The 27,949-nt window shown below is 32.6% G+C and overlaps 4 protein-coding genes across 9 annotated transcripts in view; 1 reads left to right on the plus strand and 3 right to left on the minus strand.

The window, feature by feature from the left end:
* LOC126848960 (tyrosine-protein phosphatase 10D) overlaps positions 1-4,392 on the minus strand; it is a 31,138-nt gene extending 26,746 nt beyond the window's left edge. The window contains exons 1-2 of one of the 3 annotated variants that reach the window (XM_050590368.1): positions 4,046-4,392; positions 646-3,604 (exon numbers count right to left, since the gene is read on the minus strand). In XM_050590368.1, coding sequence (XP_050446325.1) covers positions 646-729 — 84 coding nt within the window. In that variant the 5' untranslated portion in view covers positions 730-3,604; positions 4,046-4,392. The remainder of the gene's footprint in view (positions 1-645; positions 3,605-4,045) is intronic. The other 2 variants (XM_050590369.1, XM_050590371.1) reach the window with 2 other exon arrangements.
* Positions 4,393-6,985: 2,593 nt separating this feature from the next.
* On the plus strand, positions 6,986-22,342 carry LOC126848969 (soluble scavenger receptor cysteine-rich domain-containing protein SSC5D). Its single transcript, XM_050590387.1, has 11 exons — positions 6,986-7,166; positions 13,777-13,917; positions 14,349-14,478; positions 14,631-14,748; positions 17,236-17,314; positions 18,527-18,578; positions 18,778-18,883; positions 19,008-19,104; positions 19,228-20,198; positions 20,330-20,530; positions 20,683-22,342. The coding sequence occupies exons 2-11, from the start codon at positions 13,794-13,796 to the stop codon at positions 20,815-20,817; spliced, it is 2,013 nt and encodes a 670-aa protein (XP_050446344.1). The 5' UTR covers positions 6,986-7,166; positions 13,777-13,793; the 3' UTR covers positions 20,818-22,342.
* On the minus strand, positions 17,321-23,374 carry LOC126849008 (dynein light chain Tctex-type protein 2B-like). Of its 3 annotated transcripts, none has more exons than XM_050590461.1 (4): positions 23,032-23,374; positions 22,601-22,734; positions 22,319-22,452; positions 17,321-18,116 (listed from the first exon to the last, which is right to left on the minus strand). In XM_050590461.1, the coding sequence occupies exons 1-4, from the start codon at positions 23,199-23,201 to the stop codon at positions 18,033-18,035; spliced, it is 522 nt and encodes a 173-aa protein (XP_050446418.1). In that variant the 5' UTR covers positions 23,202-23,374; the 3' UTR covers positions 17,321-18,032. The 3 variants fall into 3 exon arrangements, with proteins under 3 accessions (XP_050446418.1, XP_050446420.1, XP_050446419.1); XM_050590463.1 differs by lacking the exon at positions 17,321-18,116 and adding an exon at positions 20,529-20,613 and having other exon boundaries at positions 23,032-23,367; XM_050590462.1 differs by lacking the exon at positions 17,321-18,116 and adding an exon at positions 21,755-22,225 and having other exon boundaries at positions 23,032-23,365.
* LOC126848981 (tektin-4) lies at positions 23,150-27,862 on the minus strand. Of its 2 annotated transcripts, XM_050590407.1 has the most exons (8): positions 26,106-27,862; positions 25,525-25,817; positions 24,988-25,297; positions 24,695-24,909; positions 24,282-24,504; positions 24,057-24,211; positions 23,794-23,959; positions 23,150-23,273 (listed from the first exon to the last, which is right to left on the minus strand). In XM_050590407.1, exons 1-8 carry the CDS (start codon positions 26,172-26,174, stop codon positions 23,259-23,261), a joined length of 1,446 nt encoding a protein of 481 aa, XP_050446364.1. In that variant the 5' UTR covers positions 26,175-27,862; the 3' UTR covers positions 23,150-23,258. The 2 variants fall into 2 exon arrangements, with proteins under 2 accessions (XP_050446364.1, XP_050446363.1); XM_050590406.1 differs by lacking the exon at positions 23,150-23,273 and having other exon boundaries at positions 23,622-23,959.
* Between the last annotated feature and the right edge of the window lie 87 nt (positions 27,863-27,949).

Below are 27,949 nucleotides of genomic sequence, written 5' to 3' on the forward strand. Positions count from 1 at the left end.
GCTATTTATTCGATTCGCAAAGCGATTTGCTGATTAGCATGAACTTGATTAGCATATCTGCATCATAAATTTAAATTTGCAAGTTTATGCTTCTAGGCGTGTTTGTCTCAAGAGTGCTTTAATGTACGCGCATTTTAATGTAAAAAAACATTCCAGAGAAGAATGTCCTAGATCGAGATCTGTCTAGCTACTCCACGCCCTTGCTAGAGATGGTAAAAAAACAGAAGCTTAATGCAATAATCCAAAAATATCGACAAATTTTAAATAAACTGATATATAGATAAGCGATAATCCAAGCAATAAAACAGTCGTAAAATTTGTAAGCTTAACATATTATTAAAAATTTAAGTGATAATAAAATTATTGTCTTGATAAATTACAAAATTGGTCATCTAGGATTGCTTTATTTTTTATAGAGAAGAAAATTAGTAAAAATTTGAATTAAAAATCAATAATATTTTCTTTTTTTGATATTCATATAAACAAAAGCAAACACTGCTTTGTTACGATTAACATGTCAATCTTCTTAATTCATTTTATCCCGCAATAGGCGTCCTTTGCGTTAATACCTACATCTTTAACTTATGTATCGTTTTATAACGATATTCTATCCGCATGTCCTAGATTCATGTGATTAACACTCACCTCGGTTAAAAGAATCAGCGACAGCAGGAGGATGCCGCTGAATTTGGATATTGGTTGCGGATAGGAGATCTTGCGGCACGTCATCTTTGATAAATATAAATTTACTCCAAAATCCTCGTCTTCCGGAAACAACTGTTCTCGGTCCACCGAGACACTCACTGGCACCTCACGTAATTGACTCCCACGAATACACCTCCGATTAAGTAACGAGGAATGCGCGAGGAATGTGCGTGTCACATCGATCGATCGCCGACTCACTGGGACTCACTTCTTCGTAATCGCGTCGCGCGTGTAGTATCACAAGAAATCGCGTATCCCACTCCGGGCACCTCGCGGTAACACCTGTTCGGTCGTTTGACAGCTACGCCGGTCTCGGACGTAGTGACGGCGACGATGGTGGAGGAGTCGAGGAAACGCGGTGGTAGGAACAACGGCTGCCATATCAGCCGTGGAACCGCGTGGTGCCGAGTCCGCTGACTAAAGAGACATGCGTTATCACGAGTTCGAAACAATGATTCAGTTGACACGGGAGTCTCGAAATCGCCGCTCTCAGTCCTTGGACTCTCCTCCTCCCACTCGAATCCGGCGCATCCAGTATGTCAGGTGTCCCGGGGAGTGTTATGTAAATTTTTAACGGGTCGATGTAAATCTTTTTCCTGTATCTTAGCGTCTCACTTTTCATAAATTCGACATGCTAGTCGCAGAATTTTTGCGCCAAATTGAAGTGGTTTGGCTTTGTTACATTGCATTTATTTTTTTTTTTTTTAATATATATTCAATCGTGGAATGCTGTCTGTATAATTTTGATTATCGCACGTTTCCTTTGTGAGGTAATTTTAAAAAGCGGACAGTAATTGATATATAAATATATATACAGATAATATATTTTCTAATATATTTTCATGTATTATTTTTCATATTTTTATTTCATATTCATCACTCTTATTGTAAAACTTCTTTCTACATTTTGATATCTATCTAATGTTGAAGATGTATATATCAGCAACTGGTATAATTATATTAGCCGGGAATATCTGCCTTTACTTTACCTTTTATGCGTATCGTATCTTTTCATTCTGCCTCTCTTCATGTTGTTCAGCGGAATACCGGTTCCTTCGCTCATTAAAGACCAAACAGCTTTGTTTTCCTTCACGTTACCCTTGAAGTAACGTAAAGAAATCTTATATTAATGTATGCAGCAAGAGTTGAATCGAGAAAGAGAAAAGGCGATTATATAAATTATTCCGTTTTCTCGTGAAAATCACGCGCACTATTGTGCTATTTCTACTTATATGTATTTATTTACTTCGTTTTCTTCTGCATATCTTTTTCTCATGGCATCTATACATTCACAAAACGGAGCATGATATCGACTATTCCTCTGGACTGGATTATTTTCCTCCCTTCGTTGCTTTGGAACTTGAGTACTCCAATATGCGGAACGAAATAACGAACTGCAAGGGTGGCACCCTCCGGCGCGGTCAATGTGACAACAATAAGGTAACGAAGCAAGCACAAAACATTGGAAATAGCCGCGACATTGCTCGATGATCGGAAATGTGTGATTTTGTCCAAAAAAGACGATTCTTGTTTTCGAATTATTGCGCTGATATTTAATTGTCTTTTAATTGCAATCTTTTATACCATACTTGTACGTGTATCTAGACAGATATCTTGTATCTTGCTTCATCTACTGTCACTGAAAAGAAATATCACGAGTTTAAGCATACGATGGAACTTGACACGGAATATAAGTTATGGCCGGATTATGAGCAGATTAAACTGTTCTGCTATTTCATACGTTCAGTTACAGAAGAAACTTCTTCCGTTATTTTATTGCAGCTCACGTGCAAGGCATTACTCGTGAGAACATTTATGGCGCGAAACGTCAAGTCAATGACACGAAATTATCTTGAATGATCCGTCAGGTATCCCCATGAGAAATGTGAGAAATGTCGAATACAAATGCTGAGTCTTGCTTAACAAAAAAGCACGTATCTGAGCATTATTTCAATGCCATTGTCCTTGCCGCTCCCTAGACCTTTATTTAAATCGGAGAAGGATATCGTCATGAATCTCTCAATAGACCCGGATTTCAAATGAACACAATAAAACCGCACAACTTTCTATAAACGCACAAAGTGAGTCTTTTCTCTGATATTGCGTGATATCAATCGATCATTGAACATCAAGGACACTGGTCGTGCTCCCACCTTCACCGCCCCAAATCACGATTTTTTAACGAGAAGAGAAACAACATCCGTCAAACTCGCGATCTCGTTCATTGATAAAGCCGTTACTAATTTGCCTGTCATCTCTATCATTCTGAGATCCTGACGAACACCTGGGCAAGTCCCTGAGAGGTCGCCGCGTGTGTCAAGCTCCGTCGAGCTCCGAAATTGGATGAAGGCGCGACGTCGGTGAGAAAGAATCGGGAGAGCAAGCGAAGCGTTCAGCGTGCTTTCGTACGGCCGTAGATGCACTCGGTCGACTGGCGCGCTTTCATGACGCCTCACCCGGTGCGGGTGATCACCAGGGCCAACGGGACTCTCGGTTGCTCTCTCAACACTCCGCTCGTGGTTACGATCGAGGCAGCGCCAGGCTAAGCCGTTCCCTGCCTCGCCACCTCACCCCTGCCACCTCGTCGGGCAACCTGGCTGTCTTTCCATTCCGACCTGGCTCTTTCTCTTTCTCTCTCTCTCTCTTTCTTTTTCTCTCCCACCTGCCTCATCCACCTCCTTCTCTCCTCCGACCTGGCCTGCCCAGGCTAAACATCCAACGCAGCCGCCATCACTACTGCATCCGCTGCCTCGGACTCCCACCGACTGTCGAGCTTTCCTTCTCTCTTTCCCTCTTGCTTGCTCTTGTCATGTATATTGTGTGCACGTACATGGTGTGCACGAGTGTGATATACAGACGAGTGGTATATAGTTGTGTGTCGGTGAGCCCAGTAACGTAGCTAGAAAAAGATAATTCAAATTGCAAACGAGATAATGAATGAATTATTTGTGAATCCCGATACATATAACTCGTATTTACTATAGATACATTTAATTTTATTTCCTGCAGCTGTCAAATAATTTGATGACAATCATTTATCTTCTTCCGATCTCTTGCTGTACTGCTAATAATGATATTTAATGGAACATGCAAATAAATCAGTAATAATAGCGTTAAAATAGATGAACACGACACAGTATTCTTAAAAAATTTTTTAAAAAGACAAAGAAAATATCTGTGGAAAAAAAAATATTAGAAAAAGTTAATTATTCAATATGTAAATATAGTGCCATATATTATGTAATAATTATTTCAGCTGAAAAATTTATAAAACAATAAAGAATTCTTTCGCAATGTTTCACGAAAAATTTATTTATCAAAACGCAGACGATATATTTACGTAATAGATGTAACACCGAAAGATATTGTCCACGTGTCACACCAAATGATAGAAGGAAAGACCCTGTCAATTCCACGCAATGACATTTAAATGGATGCGACGTCTCTCTCCACGGAGCTTGAAATCCCGAACGTGGCATCTGTAATCTCACATCCATGTTGACGCATCTCTCGCGTCTTCCTTTATATCTTCTTTTCCCCCCGGGTAACACATCATTCCCTGCCCTTCCCTGACGTGTTCCCGAAGTAAGGTAAAACACTAACACACGTTCACATTCCCTCGCTCGTACGAATAGAGCGTGCGCACTTACACACGTGTACTAACGACCACACACGTACATCTCTCTGCCACCTCCTGTTTCTTCCTCTACCAGCATCTCTTGCTACATCCTCCCTCAACCCTCGCCACACTTCGCCCTCTGCGTTCCCCCGGCCTTTGCCCTCCACAACGTTGTTCCTGAAGCGACAGTCGCCACCTGACACACGTACGCGTGCGCGCACACACACATACGCACATCTTGTCGGTGTGTACCACCTTTATTCATAGAAATCGTTGCTCTCCCACACCTACGCAGGTAGCTCTCTGGGAGTCTTGAAGTCAGAAACGTGGTTAGCGTAATTAGCGCCCCGTTATAGACAACTGTCAGTGTTAGAATCAGTAATTGTGCGCGTTTATTTCCGTGGAGGAAAGGGATGAAAAAAAAATCAATAAAGCGACGCAGGTGTTTTGCCCATTCCCTGGAAAATTTATTTCACTTTTATCTGTAACATAAAAGTCTAATTATAATAAAAAATGCTGCAAACTTTCTACATTCTGTTTCTTTATAAATGATTTATAAACACCTTGCTCGATAGCAGCTTGACAAGTAGCAAAATAACAGCTCAAGCATCTGTCACTGTCAGTAATAGTATGCGAAAATGCGTTTTAGTTTACGTCATTGAAATCACTTTACTTTCACCGCTTATGTGTCTTCTGTGCAGTATAAACTCACGAATAAAATAAAAATTTAGAAACAAGCTCGTATATTTATTCTTCCTCATCCTTTGCTTAATTCCAGTATCGGTGATAATGCAAAACGATGAAGAAATTTGCAGATATAAACATTTCCATATGGATTTAAAGAGAAAATTATATTAATTTTTACACAAATAAAAATACGTGAAGTTTTATACTCGCAGAATATTGTTACAATAAATAAAATAATATTACTGGATAAAAGCTCTACTGTTTCAAAAGTAATGATTATTTTATAAAGTTATTATGAATTTACATTTATATAAATCGTATAATGATACGTACGAGTATGTTTTACTTTATTACATATGATTCTGATAAGTAAAACGATTCTGTTGGCGACATCTGGCATTACATTAGCAGGCAATATCAGCTTCTACTGTGACAATTGTTGATTTAAAGACACAAAAATAAATAGATAAATATGATTTTATTTATTACAAAGAAATTAAATTGTTTTTAGTAATAATAATAAAATAGAAAAATCAATAAGAAATTTTCCACATGTTTTTAATTATTTACAATACTTCTTTTTTAACAACCGACGGTAATAAACATCGTATCTGAAAGGCTGAATAAATCTAGTGATCAATGAAGCGATTTCGTCATTTTCGTCAATGACAATTGGCTATAGTTATTCGACTGCCCACAACCTGAAATAAATATGTATGTATACCTGTGAATGTATGCCGAGGGCCAAGAAAACTGACGTCAGCAACAGGTTGAGGTATCTTTTGTCATCTTTTATCTTTCCTCATCATGACGTCATCGTCGAAGCAGTTGATCCTCAGGCCTTTTATGAATAGATCTCAACAACAGCTTAATTACAAGAAAAACATTTTACATATATGCATCAGTTTTTTACCAATGTTTTTCATAATCAAATTTTTTTATATTTATTAAAAAGTACCGATGATAAAAAAAAAATCAAAGAAAAAACAATAATGTCGTATAGACTACATATTAATTAAATAAAATAATATTATAATCATTATTAATATAATAACGAAAATAATTTTGTATTATATGAAATTATATAATTTATATATTTTTGTTGTAATTTACACTTATTATATAACAAATTATAAATATTTCAAAATTCGAGATTTTATTTTATTCGGTTATTTACCAATCACATATAATACACATTTAATTTAAATGAAAACTATAGTTATCTTACATTATTTCCAAGAACATTTGCAAAGTATTATATTCTTTTAAACTATATATTGACGAAATTGATATGATTAATTTTTATTTGTATGTGTCTACATTGATATATATTATTATCTTTTAAAAAAATTAAAAAATGTATTTAATATCCTATAAAACAGATTTTAATTTAAATAAAAGATTGCATATTCATATATCTAATTAATATCGATATTTATAAAATTACAATTTTTAAAAATAATTACATTAAAATAAAATTTACGTTGATGATAACACTTCAAAAACACAAAACTCTTATAAATTGCGTAATGCATGTCCTTGAATATAAAAGTATCGTGTTTTTTGTGAACACTTCGACTAAATAAGTTACTTTAACGCTTTTAATGTTTCTAGCGAGATGATTAAGCGCACGTAAACTACTATAGTAAAAAGAAATACAATTTTGAAACAATTATTATCTAAAAATTATTATTATATTTTTAAATTATATTATTGTTTTTACATATGTTTAAAAAAATCCATACATTAATCCCACTGAAATTGCAATAAAGATTAGATGAAAATTAATTATCTCTTCGTCGAACTGACGCGATTCTGAATGGACATCAGATCGATGATGTTTCGCAATAATGATGATCTCTCGATCTCGAAACAGATGATCGAAGATTTCTACGGGTCGGGGACATCTAACAATTCGCGATCCATCGCGCATGCGCACGCACTGGTCCTGTCTACCTACGACGGATTCTGGCGAACGGCACAGCAAGTGTAACCAGTCCCTGGGCGGACGGTCAATCCGTTGCCTCGCTCTGTTTCTCGATTAAAATCGATCGATTGGACTCGTCGTGTGAGCAAAGTCACCGGGAAGAAAAACGAGTCGAGAAAAAAAGTGATTTAGTCCGTGTGCAAATTTTGGATTACCTTTTTCCGCGAGGTAAGAAAATAGTCGTTAGTATTTTTTTACAGTTTACTAATACAAATCGAAAGCTTTTGTTGATACAAATTTAATTTTATTAATTTAGAATTATTTAATAAAGTGGTTTATTATTTAATAAGGTAATTTATGTACTCTTTTTGTATTAATACAAAAAGATTTGCCAAATTATGTGAAAAAAAAATCTGAAAACAATATAGACAATATAGACAATATATTTATAAAAAATATTTATAAGACTTTATAGATATCTATAAAAAGATTGATAGCAAATAGTTCTTTATACATCATCTCATATTAAATATTACAGGAAATTAAAAATTGAAAGTATTGCACAGACTAAAAGCTATAAATTAGAAAAACTTGAAACTAGAAATACTTGACCCATAAATAATAAAAGTAACTCAAACAAAATTTAGATATAACTATACATAAATTAAACATATTTTACTAATTGCTAAATCGGGAAATTAACGCTATCAAAATTGCCAATTAATATTAATTATCTTATTAGCATAGATCTTCCCCCTCTGTACAATGTATCTATTTCTCTTAATTTACTATCAATACACTGCGTTATCACAGCCCCTTGTAAGCACTTAATCTTCCGCTACTGAAAAAGCCTCGGCGTCTTTGAATGACTGCAAACAGTGACCGTCATTATGCTACATATGTCATTGGTTAACACGCCATGATTCCTGACGTTACCAGGTTGAAAAAAGTTTATTCCCACTCGGAAATTGTTCATAAGCCTCGTCACGAGCTATTATAGCGCAAAATAACTTAATCCAGAATCAAATGTTAAGAATTACATTACACTTTATATTAAAAGATTATGTATAAGCTTTATAAATTTAAGGTTCAAAGTGTTGCTCCTATATTAATAATTTTAAGTAATTTAAGAGTAAAAAATATATGTTTAATTGAAAAAATTTACTTATGCATCACATTTATTTTAAAAACATAATACGAATTTTTTCCAAAATTTTTCACATTTTTATATATTTATTGTGAATTAAAATTCCACAATCATCATTTCATAAGAATTATATATAATTGTGCAAAAATGAATGTTACTTTTTAACGTAATATGTAAGAATCGATTATTAAAAGACTTCATTTTACAAGAGAGCATTTTCTTTATATAAAGATAAAGTTTGATATGTGATATGGAATCTGATATTAATTGTAAGCTTACAATACTGATGTATCTCTTCAAACGTATGTAATACGGTAAGCAAATAATCGAAGATAGAGAAGGAAGGTCAAATTCCACTTTCCATCTTCGCAGATCTCTCAGCCATGTTAGGTGCGTTTTAAAGACTGCTCAGAATAAATGCCAATATGCATAATTCATGCGTCGCTACAGACCTTACAACCTTCATTAAGAGCTTCGTAAGCCATGCATAACGCATAAGAATAATAATTATTAATAAACTGAAACTTTTTGACATATTGCAATATTTTATTACAATCGTAAGAATCTTTAACGTGATTAGCAGATTAATTAGGAAAGATGATATAGAAGCAAGTTTTTCATGTACATATGTTGAGATTCGAAACAAAATGATATTTCTTGCTTTTATATAACTGTTTCTTTTCCATCGGCATTATTTGACACACGATATATTATTATATAAAACGGATTTGTAAAAAATAAATAAAATTTGTGTGTTTGGATGTGTGTGTGCAACTGGGCTAAGAAAAAAAGAGGACGCCATGCAACGAAAGTAGAAGCAAAAATAGGCGCAAAGCCAAAAACATATTGGCCCGTTGTTTATAATGATTCTTACCGTTTGGTTGGCATGCCAAAAATAGACGCCAATATGTTTTTTACCAAGTTTTTTTTTGCGATGTCGTAAAACGATTTTTACGAAATTTTACAAAAAGACGATTGTTTAATATCCCAAAATATTTTGTTCAATGTCAAAACTCTGTGTGCTATATGTGTACTGACAATAAGATAAAATTTATAGAGAAAAAAATATTGTCTAAATACGTCCTCTCTTTATATCTTTATATCTTTAAATTATTACAAATTACAAACGATTACACAGCTGCTGAGGACAGTTAATGATTGTCACGTGTAGAAATTTTATCTTGGCACAAATTCTATTCTATGTACGCGCCAAATCTTATGTTTTGTTTGTGAACGTTTGCAAAATAGCGTTAAATCTATTACTAATTAAACGAAAAATGGAAAACATCATCAAAGTGCCATTAAAAATTTATTGCTCGTGTAAAAAAGGCCGACAGCAGGAAATTTGTTGAGAAGCAAAAAAGGTGGATGAGTTATATTTAAACAGGTTAAACATACACACACAAAGAACGAAGAATAGTGGCAGACGAAGAAGGAGATGAGAAAGAGAGAGGAAATGAAATTCCGGGCGCCTGTTGGCTGGACCACTACCACCCACGTAATGTCAAATGTCGCCATTAAATATACACGAAATTGGAATTATATTTTTTTCTCATTTCTCTTGCGTATATATGCGTATATATGTATATACGCGTAATATTTAATAAATGACTGGCGTAATTTATTAAAGTTAATGTCTTATGATAAGTTGACAAATGATTGACAAGTGAGTTGACAAGATATTTTTTTCTAACACCTCCAAATTCGCTACTTTATGATTAAATAAAGATAAAAAATATACTGTAAACAATGCGTTGTATCTTTTATCTTTTTCTATCTCTATGTGAAATATTTAAAATTTATAATAAAAGAATTCATATTATATTTAGCAAATTGCCAATTATAATCTGCTTACTACTCTGTTAATTACACGCAGTTGATAAAAAAATTTGATATTATTTGATAAGTTCACTTAGCTGAATTGATCGAGATCATCAAAACTTTTATGTGATTTTTTTTCTTTCATGCAATGGTCATACACCAAGAAATATCGGACGTGCGAGAATTTGTTATTGAGTCTCGAGACTTCTAATAATCACGCATGTAATCAGCGGTAATATCATGTTTCAATTATGTGCGAGTTATCAGATCGAAATAATGTGGCGCAAGAATTTAAATCGATACTTTCAATCAAGTCTTGCAATTTATAAGATGACTTCTCTCACGCACGGGTGCACATATACGCACGCACACACACGATCAACGCCATTTCAAATTATGTATAATGTATATCATATTTAATCTCATATAAGAAAAAAAAAACAATATTTTTTAATATTACAAAATCAAATAATAACAAAAATATTGTTTACTTTTATTATTTAGTAATTAAAAATATATTGGAATAATCTTTTTCTCTCATATGTAATAAAACTTTTTTCAACATCAATAAAAGTAAGGTATAATTACTGCCAAAAAAAAAATTATAATTTTTGGGGACAATTATTTACAGATAGTTTTCTTTCTAAAAGTTTCTGACAATGCACTGACAAAATATCTTTAGAGAGAGAGAAAATTAACTTTTAGAAAACTTTCATTATTGCCATCGCTTTCATAGATATTTTCGACATTCAATAATTACCACCGAAATATTTCACAGACCTTTTGAAATTCGATGACAACATCCAAATAAGAGGAAGTCATTCATATAAAGCTTATAATAATGATGCTTATAGTCGTTTGCGCAATTGCGTTATGAACGCAAACACAGAACTTTCTCCCGTTGACACAGATGTAATCTTGTAATGTTTATATGTTTTCGCTGTCTCAAATATATCGAATAAATATGGCACTATAATCAGTGATTTTGAAATTAGCAGCATCAGTTATCATCAAAACGCCGTTATATAATGTCTGCACGTATGTTGTAACATAGAACAGTGTATTCATAGTGTAGCAGAATATGGCAACAGTAATGACATAACGTAATCACGCAATATTTATATTGCACTTCTCTCTCCAAGTCGCTTTCTGCAGCAGGAGACTTTGACCTTCGGTTCCTTCTCCAACGAAAAATTTGACAATTAACTGCATGAAACTTCAAACCTTCTTTACAGTCCCCAGCGACCTCATACTTTTGAGAGACAAATTATAAATAAATAATGTTTTTAATAAATAAATAATTGGATCCGTTAATCCATCTGCGAGATTTTATTTCATCCTGATAATAAATTTATTCAACAAAGTTCTCCATGACAGAAAGATATAAGATGCGTGGTACAACATTTGCGTATCTTCAGATTTTTATCTTGTTAAAACATTACAATATTTAATCTCTCGGTTCTTATAACGTATACATATTAATATTGCAATATGATTTAAAGGGGAAAGGGTGTCGTGTTTTCTGTCATGTTTTTCGACGAAAAGGAGCGCATAAATTTTCTGAAAGATTATACATCGTGTGGACCAAAGGCGATGTAATTTCGCAGTGTAAACGATCTTTCTTCTGTTTCTTTTCTCTCCGCCCACAGCTTCCCCATGTTCAAATGAGACGAAAGTAATTGCGCAAGATTCGCGATCAGTAACGCGCAGGTGCTCTGCACGCTGAAATTATTACTCGTAATTCACTCACTCTCTCTCTCTCTCTCTCTCTCTCTCTCTCTCTCTCTCTCTCACACACACACACATACATACACAAACACTTTTTTTCTTTTTCTCTCAATGACCAAAAATACATTTGTACACGTGCAAATTAAGTTCCCAATTAAAAAAACATGGACAATTAATATATTACGATGGTGAAAGCTCTAGTATACTTATCGCTGTGAGAGATTTACTAATTGAAGTATATAGTCACATGATTAGATAGTCTTCATTGAATCGCAGCCACCGTTTCGATTGACACGATAACCTTGGAGGGCGCGGTAGAATGTCACTGACGATGACCGGGTTAACTATCTGCTTAAAGTAATCGCGCTATCAATGGCGTAACAGCGTCTGATGATTACATGTATTCCTCCAATTTGTTCTTCCAAATGCTTGTTTAAAGATTGTAATCATTTTATCGTTTTACGTAGCGTTATCAGTCAGCATACACGCATTTTGTAAATGTAAAAATATTAAAAATGTATTATTACAAAAAAATAATTTTATCGTACGATTTCTTTCTCCATTGAATAATACGTTCGAATTTTAATTACGCCACTGCAATCGGTACTGCTCATTCATGCTGCTCATTCGAATAGTTACGTATGCTCTATATCAAACAGAAAAGACGCGGCAACTTTAACGTTTTGCTTTTAATTCGCCGTCTGAAAGCAAAATTTGGCGATAAAATCTCCCAATGACACAGATATTTTTATTACGTTTTTCTAGCTCTTAATTTCTTGTGCGCGCAAGTCCATTTGATTACTGAAATTATATGTATGTTATATCTATAGATTATACATTATATAAATATATATCATTGTTAATATTATAACAAAAATATCAGCAAATTATAATAAAAATATAATTCTTAAGTTTCTAGGCACATATAATTTTAATTAATATATATGTCATGTATAAAGATGAACGTAAACATTAAAATCATTTTCGCAGATAATATATAATATCTGAAAAATAATAGCGCTATAGAAATTTTATTTTATTAATGACTAATGACTTGAAAATAATATACATTTATCGTATAGTGCCTTATTGTTAGCTGAGAGTAAATTGCCTTAAATGGTAATCTTGATATACAGCTCAAGTGCTATTAATAACTCATAAGTCATAATCAAGGCAGAGCGATATTCGTCGCGAAGACACAATACCCGTAATTGACCTTGATCCGCATTCATCTGTCCTTGGATCGCTTCGCCCAAACTTGCCTTCAATAAAAAGTCTGTCATTGTCAAGAGCTTGGGCGAGAAACTTCTTCTTTTTTCTCTTTTATTAATAACGCGATTAATTATACGGTTACTTGTGTAACAGTCAATGGAATACGAGTTCCAAAAACAAATTTGCGTTTCGAGATTTTAGGGGCGATCGTATAAACCACTTTAGCTACCGATTCTTGGAAGGTCTCCTTGGCCCGATGGCCTCATTCGCATTGATGCCTCCGCCGGAATAAATACAAGACCATTTGGCACTTCCGCCGAAGTTTTGACTTTCCAGACTGATCTCATCTCTTAATCCAGTTTCATATATTTTAAACATAAGAAATTAATTTCTGCGAAACTCGTCATTATAACATTATTATCAAATTATATTGGTATTTAATAATGTAAAATATGAGCAGAGAATCATTTAAGTTTTATATGTCACGCATTCAAGTCTTTTCTTCAATATACTATTTTCTCAAATAATCAATAATATATTAAGAAACTGCTTTTACGAGTGAGATAAAAATCATACATGCGCGACGAAAATCATGAAATTACACCCACTCGTGCCTAAAAGTGATCGCTCTGGTCGCGAGCCTTGTCCATAAACCGGCTTCGAGTGGCGAGTGCGAAAGTTTCTGCGAAAGTCTGTAGCGCTATAGAGATCCAAATCTTAATATCAGATCTATTTATAACTCCAGCTTCTATAAGTAACGCGGCTGTAAGAAATATCGATCCATGCTGTCGTTCCAGTTACTCGACTACCAGAGATCTGAGAGATAAATTCGATGAAACAAGCAATAATGATAATGAAATCAGAATGTCAATCAATCAAATCTTACTCTATTTAAAAAATTCTAATCTACAAATAAATTTCGTGAGGCAGGGCTTTAGAAGAACACAATGTCAACAGCTGTAAGGGAGCGGACGACGACGCACACCAGCAGAAAGATCGTGAGTCATGGCGGTCCTATATCTGGCCAGAGAGACGGAGCAGCAACGGCTAGCAGCCTCGAAAACAACTTAGGTAAACTTTTAAATGTGCCACCGGAGAAATGTGTAACCTTATCTACCCGTTGTTCTTTTTTCTGCTACATGAGTCTACGGCCCTTTTATTCGCGACGTTCTCGTGTTTGTAAATCTTAGCATATAAATTAGCTACAAACAAACATAATTTATCAAATTTTTAAAAATACAACTACTTTGAATTTTCCTCTCTGCTACTACTAATCGATATAAATTAATATTCCTGATAATACATATATATTTCAATCTAAAACAATACGAAAGCTTAAGGCAGAGAGAGAAGTTGGACATATAACAATATTTTAGTTGACGTCAATTGTAATTGTCTACATACATACTTGGATTTGCTTTCTCAGCTCCTTTATTTATTACATCATGCTTCATTACAGCGGTGTGAACAACATGTTAAATTGGTTCGTTTGGCTCTTTCAGACGCACTTCTCGAGGATCTGCAGACGAGTGTCTCGAGAAGTGCCACTCCTAGCCGAGACAGAGCACTCTCACCCCAAGTCGAATATCGTATGGCTGCCAATCCTACCAGAGTGATCTCCGAGGGAGGCAGGTGAGAGAATAAAAGAATTCGCGAATTACACGATAATTTAAATTAACTATGTGCCTTTTTGTTTTATTCCATGCGAGTATATTTTTCTTACATATAAAAATATAAAAAATATATTATAATAAGTATAGAGATTTATAAGCATTATTTTTTAGACCTATATCTCCAAATCGAACAAAAGTAACTACCACCGAGAAATTTGTGAGTACTGGTCCAACCGGCACACCCAGCGGTATTCCGGGATTAGATTTTCTAGATGCGGAGCTGCAAAACGTGAGTTTTTCAATTAAAATAATGCATTCAATTACAATGTAAAATCCTATCAAAATATCAAGCTCAATATTCTATAATTTACAATGACTGAAAAAAAAAAATGTAAAAAAGATCTTATGTCGTCGTATCGTTTAGTTTGATTTAATATTACGTTGCTGTTTGTCGAGAAAACAAATTTTATTATTTAAGAAATAATAAAATGCATGCAGTATAAAAATCGAATCAAAATCTAATAAGTAGTAATTTCTTTTATTATTTAGTATACAAAACATTAGCTTAGAGATAAAATTTGAAAAACAGAAAAAAGCTATAATCACATCGAATGAAATTACGTGGACGTCAATAGTGCTGGTTCATGCACATAAAAAAGCGCACCGCGATAATGCATGCAAGAAACTAGTTTCGCATATTATCATGTACCACCTTGCCGAGATTACTAAATATGCTGTTGAACAGAAAATCGACCATTTTGATTGACTGATATTAATTAAATGAAATTATTTAAAATATATAAAAATTCTCGATATAAACAGCTACAAAGAAATAAAAAGTAAAAACTCAATTAATAAAAATTGTATTATTTAATTAATACTTTTCAAAATTGTCGGTAGAATCTTATCTTAACTCAATTATATTGATTTGATCGTTCTATTTCAATATTTCGAAAAATACAACATAAATTGTTTGGTAATAAAATTGTGTTTGGTAATAAAACAAACGTAAACCTTATGTCTACTATACACATAGCTTTAGTACTTGAGGACGATAAATGAATAAAATATTAATATATTATACGTCTCAAAACTATATTAATATTAATATTATTTATAAGATTAAAATGTAAATCAATAAAAATTCGATTATAATAACGTTAATAACTTATAGAAAATGTATCTCTCTCATTATTGTATTTATCCAGTATTATTATTGATAAAGAATTTTACAATACCTGGATATCGTCATATAGTATAAATTAGGCAAATTTTTAGTCGTAGAATATTAATCACTTCTACATTAATATTCACAATACGAGTTTTACGCGTTTCGCTAAAGTTCCAATTATACGCCACGCAGATTGCATCGTTTATATATTCGCCTGGAGATGCAAGTCCCGTGTCGGTGCATCTAATGAACATTTAATGTTGCCCCTTCTTTGTGTTAGAAAGGGAAACATAGAGACTGCGAGAAATAAATGAGATCACACTTATAATTGAAGCCGCGAAGTAATCAACGCGTCTCGTGTCACATCTCACATCCCTGAACATTTCGAAAAGAAGGAAAACAGCTGATGCTAAGAACAAAAATAGATTCGCAGACCGTATAATTTCATTACAATAGCCCGCGTGGCTAACTGACTTGTCACAATCATCTGATAATCTTTCTTTCACTTTTGCATTTATGACCTTTATGCGAGACTTTAAGAGACACTTGAATAAATTACAGAATAGTTACAAAGAAATATATAGGAGTATCAATAAAAATAAAATGTTACTGTAAATTTTAGATTTTTCTTTCTTTTAATGTGACACATATTAAAAATGAATAAAATAATTAAAATACATAGCGCTCTCTCTATCAGTGTCATTAGTTTTTTTGACATGCATGATGATACGTAGATAATAGCGATGATTAGAATTTGCATTCTAAATATACGGTGACTTGAGCGTGACTTTTCTAAGAGGTTTATCAAAGTCAAGAATAACAAAATATTTCTCATGCATCCTCGATTTATTCGATCGTATAGTCTAGTAAGAGAGAAACGACTATGTTTTACTCGATAAAGATTTTCTAAACAGCCTCGTAATAATACTCTGCCATTTTACGCGATATATTAAACATTAGAAAATCGCATTGGGGAGGATCAAGCCGAGATGATTGCAACCTTGATCATACGCCTTGTAATCTGGCATCCAATGAAAATAAATTGCTCGCGCTCCTTGCTAGCCGGATGTATCTTCGAACTAACGGGCTTTTAAGATCTTTAAACGATGCTGTCTATCATTATCTGATAGAACGATAGAATATATAACAAAACAATCTATAAAATTCCTACACGTGTTACTCATATCATTTCGCAGTTTGTGAAAAAATTCACATTAATTAATTTAATGAAAGTAGCCCGACGTGTACGCTTGCAGATTATATTTCTAAAACTTAAAATAAAATAAAATAAAAATGTTTCATCTTGTGATATACTCCAATGACTATAGTCTTTCTGTAGAATTGAAACAATCATCGGTCAACATCATAATTCGTTCGGCGGAATTTAATCGCTGTTACCGATCCGCCCATGCGTTACACGTGGGATAGTCGTAATCAGAGTCTTATAAGGAGAGTTCCAGTGCTAACATCACCCACGCATTGCTCGCACTAATTTGTCACGATTGAATCGCGATGCTGCATATAAAAAGGGATGACCTGAATGCCTACGCATACTAATGTGAGATTCTGCTTCGTAACATCTACTTTTCTCTTGTATATTTGCAGGTCCAACCCGGTCAAAGCAAAACGATAGCGTACAAGCAGGTGTCATATCAATATAACAAGGATTTGGATGGGAAACCAGGTGAGAAAATCCATATATTTGCATTAAATGCACGCGAATAGTATCGCTATGCTTATGTGTGCGATTTTATGTGCGTAGCAAAAATCGAAAAACTATAGCAAAGATTCAAAGATTCCTTGAATTGTCCGAGAAGTAATGCGTCAGTCGCAAATGTGAAACGATCGTGGAAGGTAGGAGAGCCGGTTGCTCGTGTCGCGCCTTTTAAGGCGCGTGACGGCCTTGCTGGTTTACGGTTAATTGATAATGAAAAAAATCAAGTAGATCTCTCTCGCAGATTTAAGCGCTATACACGATCTTCAATGTAACTTCAGTTGTAATATTGTCGAAATCGAGGACACGAACTTTACTTACCTTATATCTTCCCGAGAGACAAAAAATAGAGATTGAATTTTGGCGAACAGAATTTATGCGCGTCTCCAATTTTTATAAAATTCAATAAAAATATTCCAAATAATTTTAAAGGAGGATTACATGTTTTTATGCAAATTTAATTTAAAATAAAAGTCAAAATATAATTTTAAAAAAATGTTGATAAAGGGAATACGCGCAAACATTTATCCCTCGTCTATCATTCATCAAATTTTACGAAAATTGAAGAAACCTTTTCGGGACTTTATTTACCTCTATTTTAAAGAAGCACGTTGTGAGAATGAAAAAGTTCTCCTTGTATCTCTGTATTTGGCAAAGACGGTACGGTCGTAGTTCATGTTCCTTGTGGTCATGTATAATACACAAGCGTAGCCATATTAGGACCGCTTATAACAGAAGATTGACCCGATTTCTTCGTACCTCCGCTACTTTCCTGAAAAAAAAATGAAAAATAAAACAGAATGAAAACACACAGAAGATAAAAGGATCAATATATAAAAGGTAGATACAAGTCACGTACTGAAAGAACAAAAATGATTATCGGTTATCGGATCAGTAGGTGAGAATATCTGTCTATTAGAGAAGATGACCTTTGTCAACTAGCTATAAAATCCATTACCAAAGCAATGGATTTTATAGCTAGTTGACAATATCTTATGAATTTTATAAGATTAAAATCGATGATAAAATACCGCAACACATAATATTTCATTATTTTTCAAATCCTGCATAAATTTATATTGATAATTTTTTTAAATTTTTTATTACGTTATTCGGCTGGAAAAATATCGTGTTTTTCAATCGCAATATAGGTAGCGTACTATAAATGATTCATTGTTTCAGATTCGTGGGTCACGTCAGAAAACAAACGAGCTCTTACTGGCGCGCCCTTGATGTAAGTATATAATGCTGCCTCATAAGTCTCAAAATACCACCGGTTTCTGAATGAATGCCAAACAACTTGGTCGCGCAGAGCACGTCTCTTTTTCCATGAAAATAGAAATAAGCTCAAATATTCGAAAAAAATTTTACTGCAAAATTTTTTATAATTATTAACTAAAATTGCAAAATAAAAAAGGTTTATGCGTTTACAGTGACGACATCCATGAAACAACTTATGAGGAGACTAAGACTCCAGCGACGTATACATATCAAAGTCCAGAACCGATTATTAAAAAAACAATAGTTAACAGAGAATTGGTAAGTAAAAGTATATTATTGCAAATATAAATTTTCTCTAATATTTTAATTCATTATTTGTATTAATATTAAATAAAGCATAAATTTATTAGCATTTTAACAGCAATGCAACTATATCTATTAGGTATATGGCGACAGTTCAACGTCTCGTTCGAAACAAACCTCCCCTCTGCCAGGAACTCAAAGGGATGTTAGGGATGTCAAGTATATTCACGAAAGTAGTACGTACACATTGTTCTTAAAAAATCTTACAAAGAGTATTATTATTACAAATTATTTGTTTAATTATACATATTAATCTTTTTTGACATTGAAATTAAACAAATAATTTTCCGTTTTTCAAGGCTACCAAGCTGATCCGCGATCAACTCAAAACGCATTAACTACAGTGCACACGAGCACACCGCAAGAATACAAAACTATCGAATACGTGCCGGTTCCGTCGCCAACTCCAGCGATACCGATCAATCTGGCACCCGGTCCAAACACAAAGGTGACAACCACGATCAAAACGTACACGTACGAACTGCCAGGATCGCCGGAAACATATCTACCAGGTGGCAGTGTGCCAGGAGGTAATGTCGTTCTGCCCGGTGATCAAACCATCACATACACTCTGCCAGGAAGACCCAGCGGTACCACAACTGCTACCACAGACAAGACGATTACCTACCAAACCGTAACTGAGAATATACCAGGGCATCCCGATACACCAGTCAAATATCATACCCTGTCAAACGATCCCACCGAGAAGTCCACAACCATTCACAAAGAGGCAAAATTCTATCGAGAGGAGCATCACGATGATCGTCCCGGTTGGAAGCCTTCCCATGTTTACCGCAACGCACCGCTGCCAACAAATATGGAGACTAAGACCACCGTGACCGAGAAGTATTACCAAGTCGATGGTAATTATCCCAACGGCCATGGACCGGGCGATCGTCCGGATTATCCCGGGAGCACGACCGTCATATATCAGAATCAACCACCTACCATTGAACACACTAAGACCATTAAACGGATTGAAGAATATAGATCTGACAGACATCACTTGACACCTGATAAGCCGGATACACCGACCAGGATGACGACGACAACGACTTATTACCCGCAACAAGGTACACCAAATACGATTTACAAATTTTCGAATACTACGACGACAGTACCACCGAGTAAAAACGCGGACGATCACGAGGTCCTTTTGCCGAAACCGTTTCCGACTGATGTCCAGAGGTATCCCACTAAGCCAGCCACTAACGGTGAAGGACCACCGGCAAAACTCGAAGACCTCATGGCTTCGTTCTCCGATTCTGAGGTAAAGTTAATACTTATTATAATTAATTATTTATAATTAATTACTTTTAGTAATTATTTATAATTATTTACATACTAAAATTATTTACCGCACAAAGATAAGAATTTTTCTATTTTATCTCGTTCACTTAGCGGGAAGTATTGGAAGATATACAGAGGCAAGAACGCCACAACAAAGAATCATCATCCAGAAAAAAAGAAGTCGATTTTGTCCCGCATACTCCGCCGAAGGTCAAAAGCAAGAATGTTGCCGGTCCACCAGTCTATTATCCTCCTGGCTCGGCAGAATTCACCAAAAAAGAAGAATCTAGTGCAGCCATGTCACAAGCTAGTGTAAGTCAATTACTTAATTTACAACATTTACTTTATTTATCATTAATCTAAAAAAAAGCACTTTATGTCTTCATCTTGCATTCCTAAAAACAAAAATTGTTTTGATTATAGGTATCTGGTTTTAATCAATTCTTATTTATATCGTTTTTCAGGGAGGATGGCAAAAAGCAAGCGGAAAATATGAATATGAAGCTTCCAGTAAAAGCAAAACCAAAACCAGTAAAGGAGGCGCAGTCGTCCCAGTTTGTTTGCCGTTATGCTGCGCATTGCCATGCGTTATTATGTAATTTAATTTTTGCATTAACATATATTAATTAAGCACATGATATGGTCTAAAACATTTAATATAATCAAAAACAATATAGCCTGCAAGAAATAAATCAAAGGAAGAATTAATGCAAAAATATATAGTTTACGTTTAAAACATGTTATAAGTTCTTTTTTTCATATTTTTTCTTTTGTTAAAGTGCAGTTACTTGAATTGCATATTCTGTTTTTTCTTTTCGAAATCTAAACATATACTTATCTTACTTTAAATATAAAAAAATACGGCTGAAAAGAACAGACAAATACATATATGTGTTAATATTTAACATATGACAAATCATTTATATAATAAGCAAATAATCAAAACAAATCTATCATGAAAGAGTGATTTTATGTATTAACATACTATATAGGTATATATTTCAGAATAACAAATGTTGAAGCTATATTTATTTATATAATTTTATTATTATAAATATTATCTCCCCCCACAATGGCAAATTATTAAAATTATTAAAATTTTTTAAAAATATGTTGCAATATATGAAAAATTTGCTTTAAAATTATCAATATATAATATAAAATGTATCAGTAGAGCCTTCTTTAAATTTTAGATCTATTATTACACATTTAATTATACATAAACAAAAAATAAAATTAGTAGCACGGCGCACAATAAATTACTTTTTAATAAATTAATTATAACTTTTATTAGTAAATATATTTTTATATTTTTATTTATATTTCCCGTTGTGTTATACAAATGTAAATTACGTATGTTATATCATATATCATTGCTAAGTTTCAATCAAATTATAAAATTAGTGTTAATATTTTGCAAAATAAATATAAAAATAAATATAAAAAATAAATATAATATAATAAAATAAATATAATAAAACTCGTTATAATTTTAATAAATAAATATTATTAGTGCCATTTTATATATAAGAAATACTATTATTTTTTTCAAAATTTATTAAAAATATGTATGAAGCAAATCATGACAATAAGTACTGTAACAAGTAGAATAAATAACTTTTAATTATACTATACTACCGTGAATTATGGTGCTATAATAATTTTAGTATTAAAAAAAATCATTTAAATGAAAAATATAATATCATCTTAAATAATAATCATGTATATGCCTCTGTTTCTAAACACAAATATTATTTGTAATTATATGTAAAAATTGTGTTATGTCATATATATAATTACATGTCATATGATATATAACATGTGTTGCATATATATTAATACGTATGATAATCATGATAGATTGTATTCTAAAGTATTTTAAAGTTGACATTTTTAAATAATGATATTTTTCCATTCATGCATTTTATTTATATGCGTTATTCTTTAGAAAATGTCTTTTTAATAAAAATAAACTGCATATACTATAGCCACACAGAATATAGTATCCTGAAAAACAACATGCAATTAACTCTGGAACATAATTATATATATATCGAATATTGTATGATAAAAGTTGAAAAAGATGTATCTCCGTCTTACATTGATAAAACTATCATAAGCATATGTATCAGCTTCTGCATCCCAAATGCATCTTGTGCCTATTTTTACACCAGCACCATGTTGCTGTCCCAAAACCACATTGACAATGTATTTATATCTTTTAAATTGTAAGTCTATAAAACATATATAAAAAAAAATATAGAACTAAGTACTTGCCATAAAACTTTGAATATAATAATTAATATAAATCTAAATGTTTCAAAAAAAAAGATAAATATTCTGCAGAGCTAAATAGTCTGCAAAAAAAAAGATAAATATTACCTTTGATTCTTGTTTCGATAACATCTGCTATATCTTTGGTCCATTGAGCAGCTGCCTGTGCATCATATGATTTCGTAGCGAGTTGATCAAACAATACATCGTGTATTATCTCTTTTGCACTTAGAGGTTTAAACCTGTGTTAAAAATGTTTTAATATTATTTAATTAAACCTAGAAAAACATTGATTACATTAATAGTGCATTTAAAAATAGCTAATTTAAGAATATATTGATCTTTATTTTATCTTTTAAACTAAATTAAAATAATTTCTTTCTACAACAATGTTTTGTAAAAATGTAAATTTTTTTAATTGATTCTATTTTTAGTGTCTTATGTATATAATACATATAATATTTTGTTATTATTATATTTTATTAATTTATTAATAGGAAAGACATGATCCCTTGATTTTTCTTGGTAAACCGACTTACTTTTCATGAAGATGCGGTCGAATTTGATAAACTGGTTGCTGAGCTATTTCCTCAATATCTTCGAGATCCTCCAAATTCACATCTTTCTTTTCCTCTTCCTGTGCTATATCTGCTGCCTCTTGCAATGGGTTACGTTTCATAGAATGCGGTATTCGTTTCGCTTCTGCCATTTATGATTAATAACTTTACAATTCGTATGTTCTGGTATAAACTGTCAGTGCTGACAGCTAAGAGTGACAATACTGAAAAATCATTTATATATATTTATTTTTTCATTCGTATTATATATGATCGTCAACAAAATACAGCAATCTTCTATCATATAACACACACAAATCTACAAGAATGTCATTCGGCTTGTTTATCAATAAAGAGAGCAATGTTGGTATATGACATATCAACAATTCACATACACATAACATGCCATACATACATATATATGTATTGTATAATCAATACTTCAATCCTTTTAGAGTGTGTTCAAAAATTCTACCCATGAGGTAAAGTAGCATTGACCAATCAGGACAAAAAATTTCTTTGCCTCTGATTGGTCAGTTCAATGCTACTTTATCCACGAGTAAGATTTTTGAACTCCTACTGTGCGCACATAAATAATATATGCGCTAACACATAATAAAATCCCAAATAATATTTGTAGTTGGAAAAAATTTAAATCGATAACTATGACATTTTGTATATATGTTCAATTTTTATTCAAAATCCAGACAAGTCCGTGTTAGAAGGAAAGAATGAACGCAGTACCTGACCGCGTTCTTTATCTATATACAAGGTCTTCCGTTTTATCATTATTTCATGTTCAAGGATAGCTCTTGTCTCGACTAATTTTGCTTGAGATTCCTCAGCGCGTTTTAATTCTGTCAATATAGCGGAAGTGCGTTCGCCAAGAGATTTCACTTCTTCAATAAGGCTAAATAAAAATTTTTAATTAATTCATAGCTTGCGTTTGTTGAGAATGCTTTATTAAAATTATTAATTAAATAATCATTTTTCTTTAACTGACTTACGCAAATTGAGGTGCATCTCGACAACTTTCAATATTCCATCGATTCAATCTATTATCCAATCTCGTTTGTGCTAATTTCATGGCATTATTTAATCCTTTCGTTGAATCTCGAAGTTCTTCAATCAACTTTTCTGTATTCCCTAATTCATTCAAGCACTAAAAATATTCTTCGTTAAATTTTACTCAAGTTTTGTTTCGTGCATTTTATCACATTTATATATCTTACGCGAAGTAATTCCTTCTCTAATTGTTGAAGACAATCTTGCGTAACTCTCACGTTTTCCATAAGTGCGATGTCAACGCAAGTTGCTTGATCGCGTAGATCTTTAACGGAATTAATATATATTTTGTTCAAAGTCGCTCTTAAATTTATGGATCTTTCTCTAGCATTCTCGCCGGCGGCTAGTGCTTCTCGCGTGAATTCATCATAACTCATAGGAGTGGATTGACTAAAAAAAAAAAAGTAAAATAATTATGATATAAGCTATTGATATCGAAAGTTTAATTGAAAATAGACGATTATCTCCGCATTATTATTTCGGTATTATTAATTACCGTCGCTGTTTCTTATAAAAATTTTACTTTTTATAATATTCTCTTTAATGTCAGCCACGAACATATAAAGCGATTCAAACTTACTCGGCTGGAATTCTCGTAACTCCAGCTTTCCACAACAGAAGCGGAGAATCGTTAGTTAAATTCACACATAAGGAGTCTATATTATAAGTATGAAGTTTATCAGACCAATCGTTTTCCATCCGCGCCTTAACAGTCTTTAATTCAATCATCTGCGTCTCGACCTGTTCGTAAGTTCTATTTAATAAATTTCGTATCTCACAACAAAGCGCTATTTCCTGGAATATATAATTCGAATTAAGAGACAAAGAGATTATTAATTGCGAATTTTGGCGCCGAATTAATCAAGATTCAACCTTCATTAGTTGCTCCTCGACGTTATCGCGGACGAGATCCGACTCCAAGCGAAAGGAGCGTAATTGCAGAAACTCGTTTGCGATAGATTCTGGAATGGTCAATATTAACAAAGATCGTTGTATTCGACGACGCTCAGCCTCCAACAATCTTATTTCTTCCACGTTGGCATCGATCGCATGTTCCAATTCCGCCTTCCAACGATAGACCACGTTAGCCCGCGTTTTTAAATGTTCCGTCGTCTCTAATTGCGTTTTATCAGCTGCTGCATACGTTTGTTTTACGCATTCCTTGGCATTGTTGATAGTGACTCTAAAAAATTAGGTTTTACATCAAATAATTAATATATATATATAATTTTTTTTAATGCATTGAGTTTATAAGCAATGTATATTTCAATTATACACATGCTTTAAATTTAGTAATCTTTTACTTAGGGATTCTTCAATCAAATGTAAATAATATATAACTCAAAAACAGTCGTAAATTATATAATATATATATTGTGTTAAGGAAGAGAGAGAATGTTTCATACATACTGAGCATCAAAAATTTTCTCATTCGACTGCTGAAAAATATTTAAATTATACGCCCGCCATTCGCTTGGTCCATAACGAGTAATGGAATATTGATCCGCAACTGCTCTCAAACCTGTGATTCCACCTTTAGTAGAACACGTCTCACAACCTGTAGCACATGGACCAACTGGTTCCATCGAGCATTCCGGCTTCGATGGATAATCATCCTCGGGCTGAGGTAAATAGAGCGGAGGTTTTTCGATATTATCACCGCATCCATCTCCGCGGTCCATCGCAGGACTCGATTGCATTTTCTATTTCAAAATTTTTGTCACGAGATGAGTGATAATAGATTGTGCTTATAATGTCATACGATAAATAAATATAATTATTCATAAATATGCATGCCATTTGATTCAATTAGCTTCCTATTTGTTGTGTATATGTGATGTATGATACACATGTGTGTGATATAGTTTTCCTCTTGCATTTTATACATATATTTACATAGATATATGTTGAGACAGATATCGCTGTACAGTTTCGGTATACGTGTATGTCGGTATAATATATATAAATAAATAATTTCAAAAAAAGCTTACCGCAGTTTGTTGCGAATCGAGATGTGAAGTTTCGACCAAACAATTATGTTCATTCGAAATAATAGACATTTCTTAAAATAACTAATTACATGCACACAAAATATCGCGTATATCTTACTTATATATCAACGTTTTAAAATATTTTATAAGTGTACCGGAAATTTAAAATGTGTTTTTTAAATTGCAAATTTACACGCATTAAAATAATTTTCCATGAATTTAAGCTGTCACTTCCATATATACGTATGCTAAGGAAACCTGACTTATTGATTTAATACAGCATAGACATAGACGCGAGTTATTCCATTTTCTTATCGTCAAATAACAAAGTATTTTTTAATTAATCTACTCTGTGTTTTTATGCTGTCAAAGAAAAATTATTATTTTTAATCGAAAAGATATGCGAGTGACTAACTTCGTGACTATTTGCATATTTTTTAAAATAATATAAACATATTTATCGTGTTATGTAACGTGATGTGCTTTTAATGCAAAATAATATTATGCATTCGATTAAATGTTTAAAAGATAATCCACTGCTCTCGCATAAATTTTGTTGGACCTGCACTTTATACATATAAATAAGTATTAATAACTTATTGAGATAGTTCTATCAAAGTTAAACATGCGCGAAGATGACCTAAAGGTCTTCATCAACACTGAGATTACAATATGTTATTACCAGATGTGTTTCTTGATAAATTCGAATGAATATAATTAAACTCAAAAATGCACGATTTAAAATAAAATCTTTATATAATAATATGTTAAAATCGTTAACTATGGCATGATTAGATAATTAAAAAAAAGTCTAATATTATAGAATTACTATAATGCAAAAACGGTATATCCAAAATAATAAAACCTATTCATGAAACTTAGGGCTGCCATCTGTAATTATACAGATCTAGGACTGAAAAATTTAAAACCCCAAACTTTTCCAATTGAAATCCGGATATTCATAATGTGAAATTATTGCAATTGATAAAGCGATAAAAATAAAATATTTTTTTATTTTAATCATTAATAATCAATAATATTATTAATAATTATTATTATTAATTAAAAATTATCAATAATATTGTAGTAATAATGTAATACTACAATATTATTTTTTTCACTGTCAATGATCCAGACGCCCTAAGATTCCGACAATTATGGTCGTGTTTGGCAATTTAAATAATCTTAGTCGTTCTGCCTGATAATGCGACGCGCATTGCCTTGTGCCACGCCTTCAAAAAATCCGGACTACTTTGAAAAATCCTTCGGATGTTCCCAGAAAACTAAGATAAATCCGGAGAAAACCGAACGGATGGCAACCCTAGTGAAATCTATATTTAGCACAGTCCCAAAAAGACAGTGCTATCGTGAATACAGTGTTGTCTCTATATAGAAATAATTTTTTGTATTATTTTCACTATATCAATTGGCATAATTTAATTATTAGATAAATAACAATTGCAAAACACAGATTTCTAATTTCTTTTAAAATTTGAAGATATTACATAATCGTGATTGGTTGCAAGGAAAACAAGTATAAAAACAAGTAAAAAAACAAGATAATAGAAAAAAAAAATTATATGAAAATTGTAAAAGTGAAAAAATAGTTTGCCCCATCTACATACATTCTACATATATTAACAATATGAATATTGATTATGTTTATCATAATTTTAACATTTCAATGTGACTTTACGTCATTAATATGAATGGACTATATATACTTTAGTAACACAATGTTTTTGTCAAGGTTCTAGGAATTTTAATTATATATCTAAGAAGAACATAGGGGATATGGTATAGAATAGGTACCCCTCCAATGTATAATAAATAGCTGATGCTTA

The sequence above is a fragment of the Cataglyphis hispanica genome, chromosome 4 (assembly GCF_021464435.1).
Source record: "Cataglyphis hispanica isolate Lineage 1 chromosome 4, ULB_Chis1_1.0, whole genome shotgun sequence".
In the NCBI taxonomy this organism is placed as follows: Eukaryota; Metazoa; Arthropoda; class Insecta; order Hymenoptera; family Formicidae; genus Cataglyphis; species Cataglyphis hispanica.

Coding starts and splice junctions, on each gene's coding strand:
- LOC126848969 (XM_050590387.1), top strand. CDS start 13,794: ATGTCAACAGCTGTAAGGGAGCGGACGACGACGCACACCAGCAGAAAG. Junction 14,749..17,235: donor TAGATGCGGAGCTGCAAAAC/GTGAGTTTTTCA, acceptor GTATATTTGCAG/GTCCAACCCGGTCAAAGCAA. Junction 17,315..18,526: donor GGATTTGGATGGGAAACCAG/GTGAGAAAATCC, acceptor TCATTGTTTCAG/ATTCGTGGGTCACGTCAGAA.
- LOC126849008 (XM_050590461.1), bottom strand. CDS start 23,201: ATGGCAGAAGCGAAACGAATACCGCATTCTATGAAACGTAACCCATTG. Junction 22,735..23,031: donor CGACCGCATCTTCATGAAAA/GTAAGTCGGTTT, acceptor TTTTTAACACAG/GTTTAAACCTCTAAGTGCAA. Junction 22,453..22,600: donor TATCGAAACAAGAATCAAAG/GTAATATTTATC, acceptor TATGTTTTATAG/ACTTACAATTTAAAAGATAT.
- LOC126848981 (XM_050590406.1), bottom strand. CDS start 26,174: ATGTCTATTATTTCGAATGAACATAATTGTTTGGTCGAAACTTCACAT. Junction 24,212..24,281: donor TAGAGAAGGAATTACTTCGC/GTAAGATATATA, acceptor GAATATTTTTAG/TGCTTGAATGAATTAGGGAA. Junction 23,960..24,056: donor CGAGATGCACCTCAATTTGC/GTAAGTCAGTTA, acceptor ATTTTTATTTAG/CCTTATTGAAGAAGTGAAAT.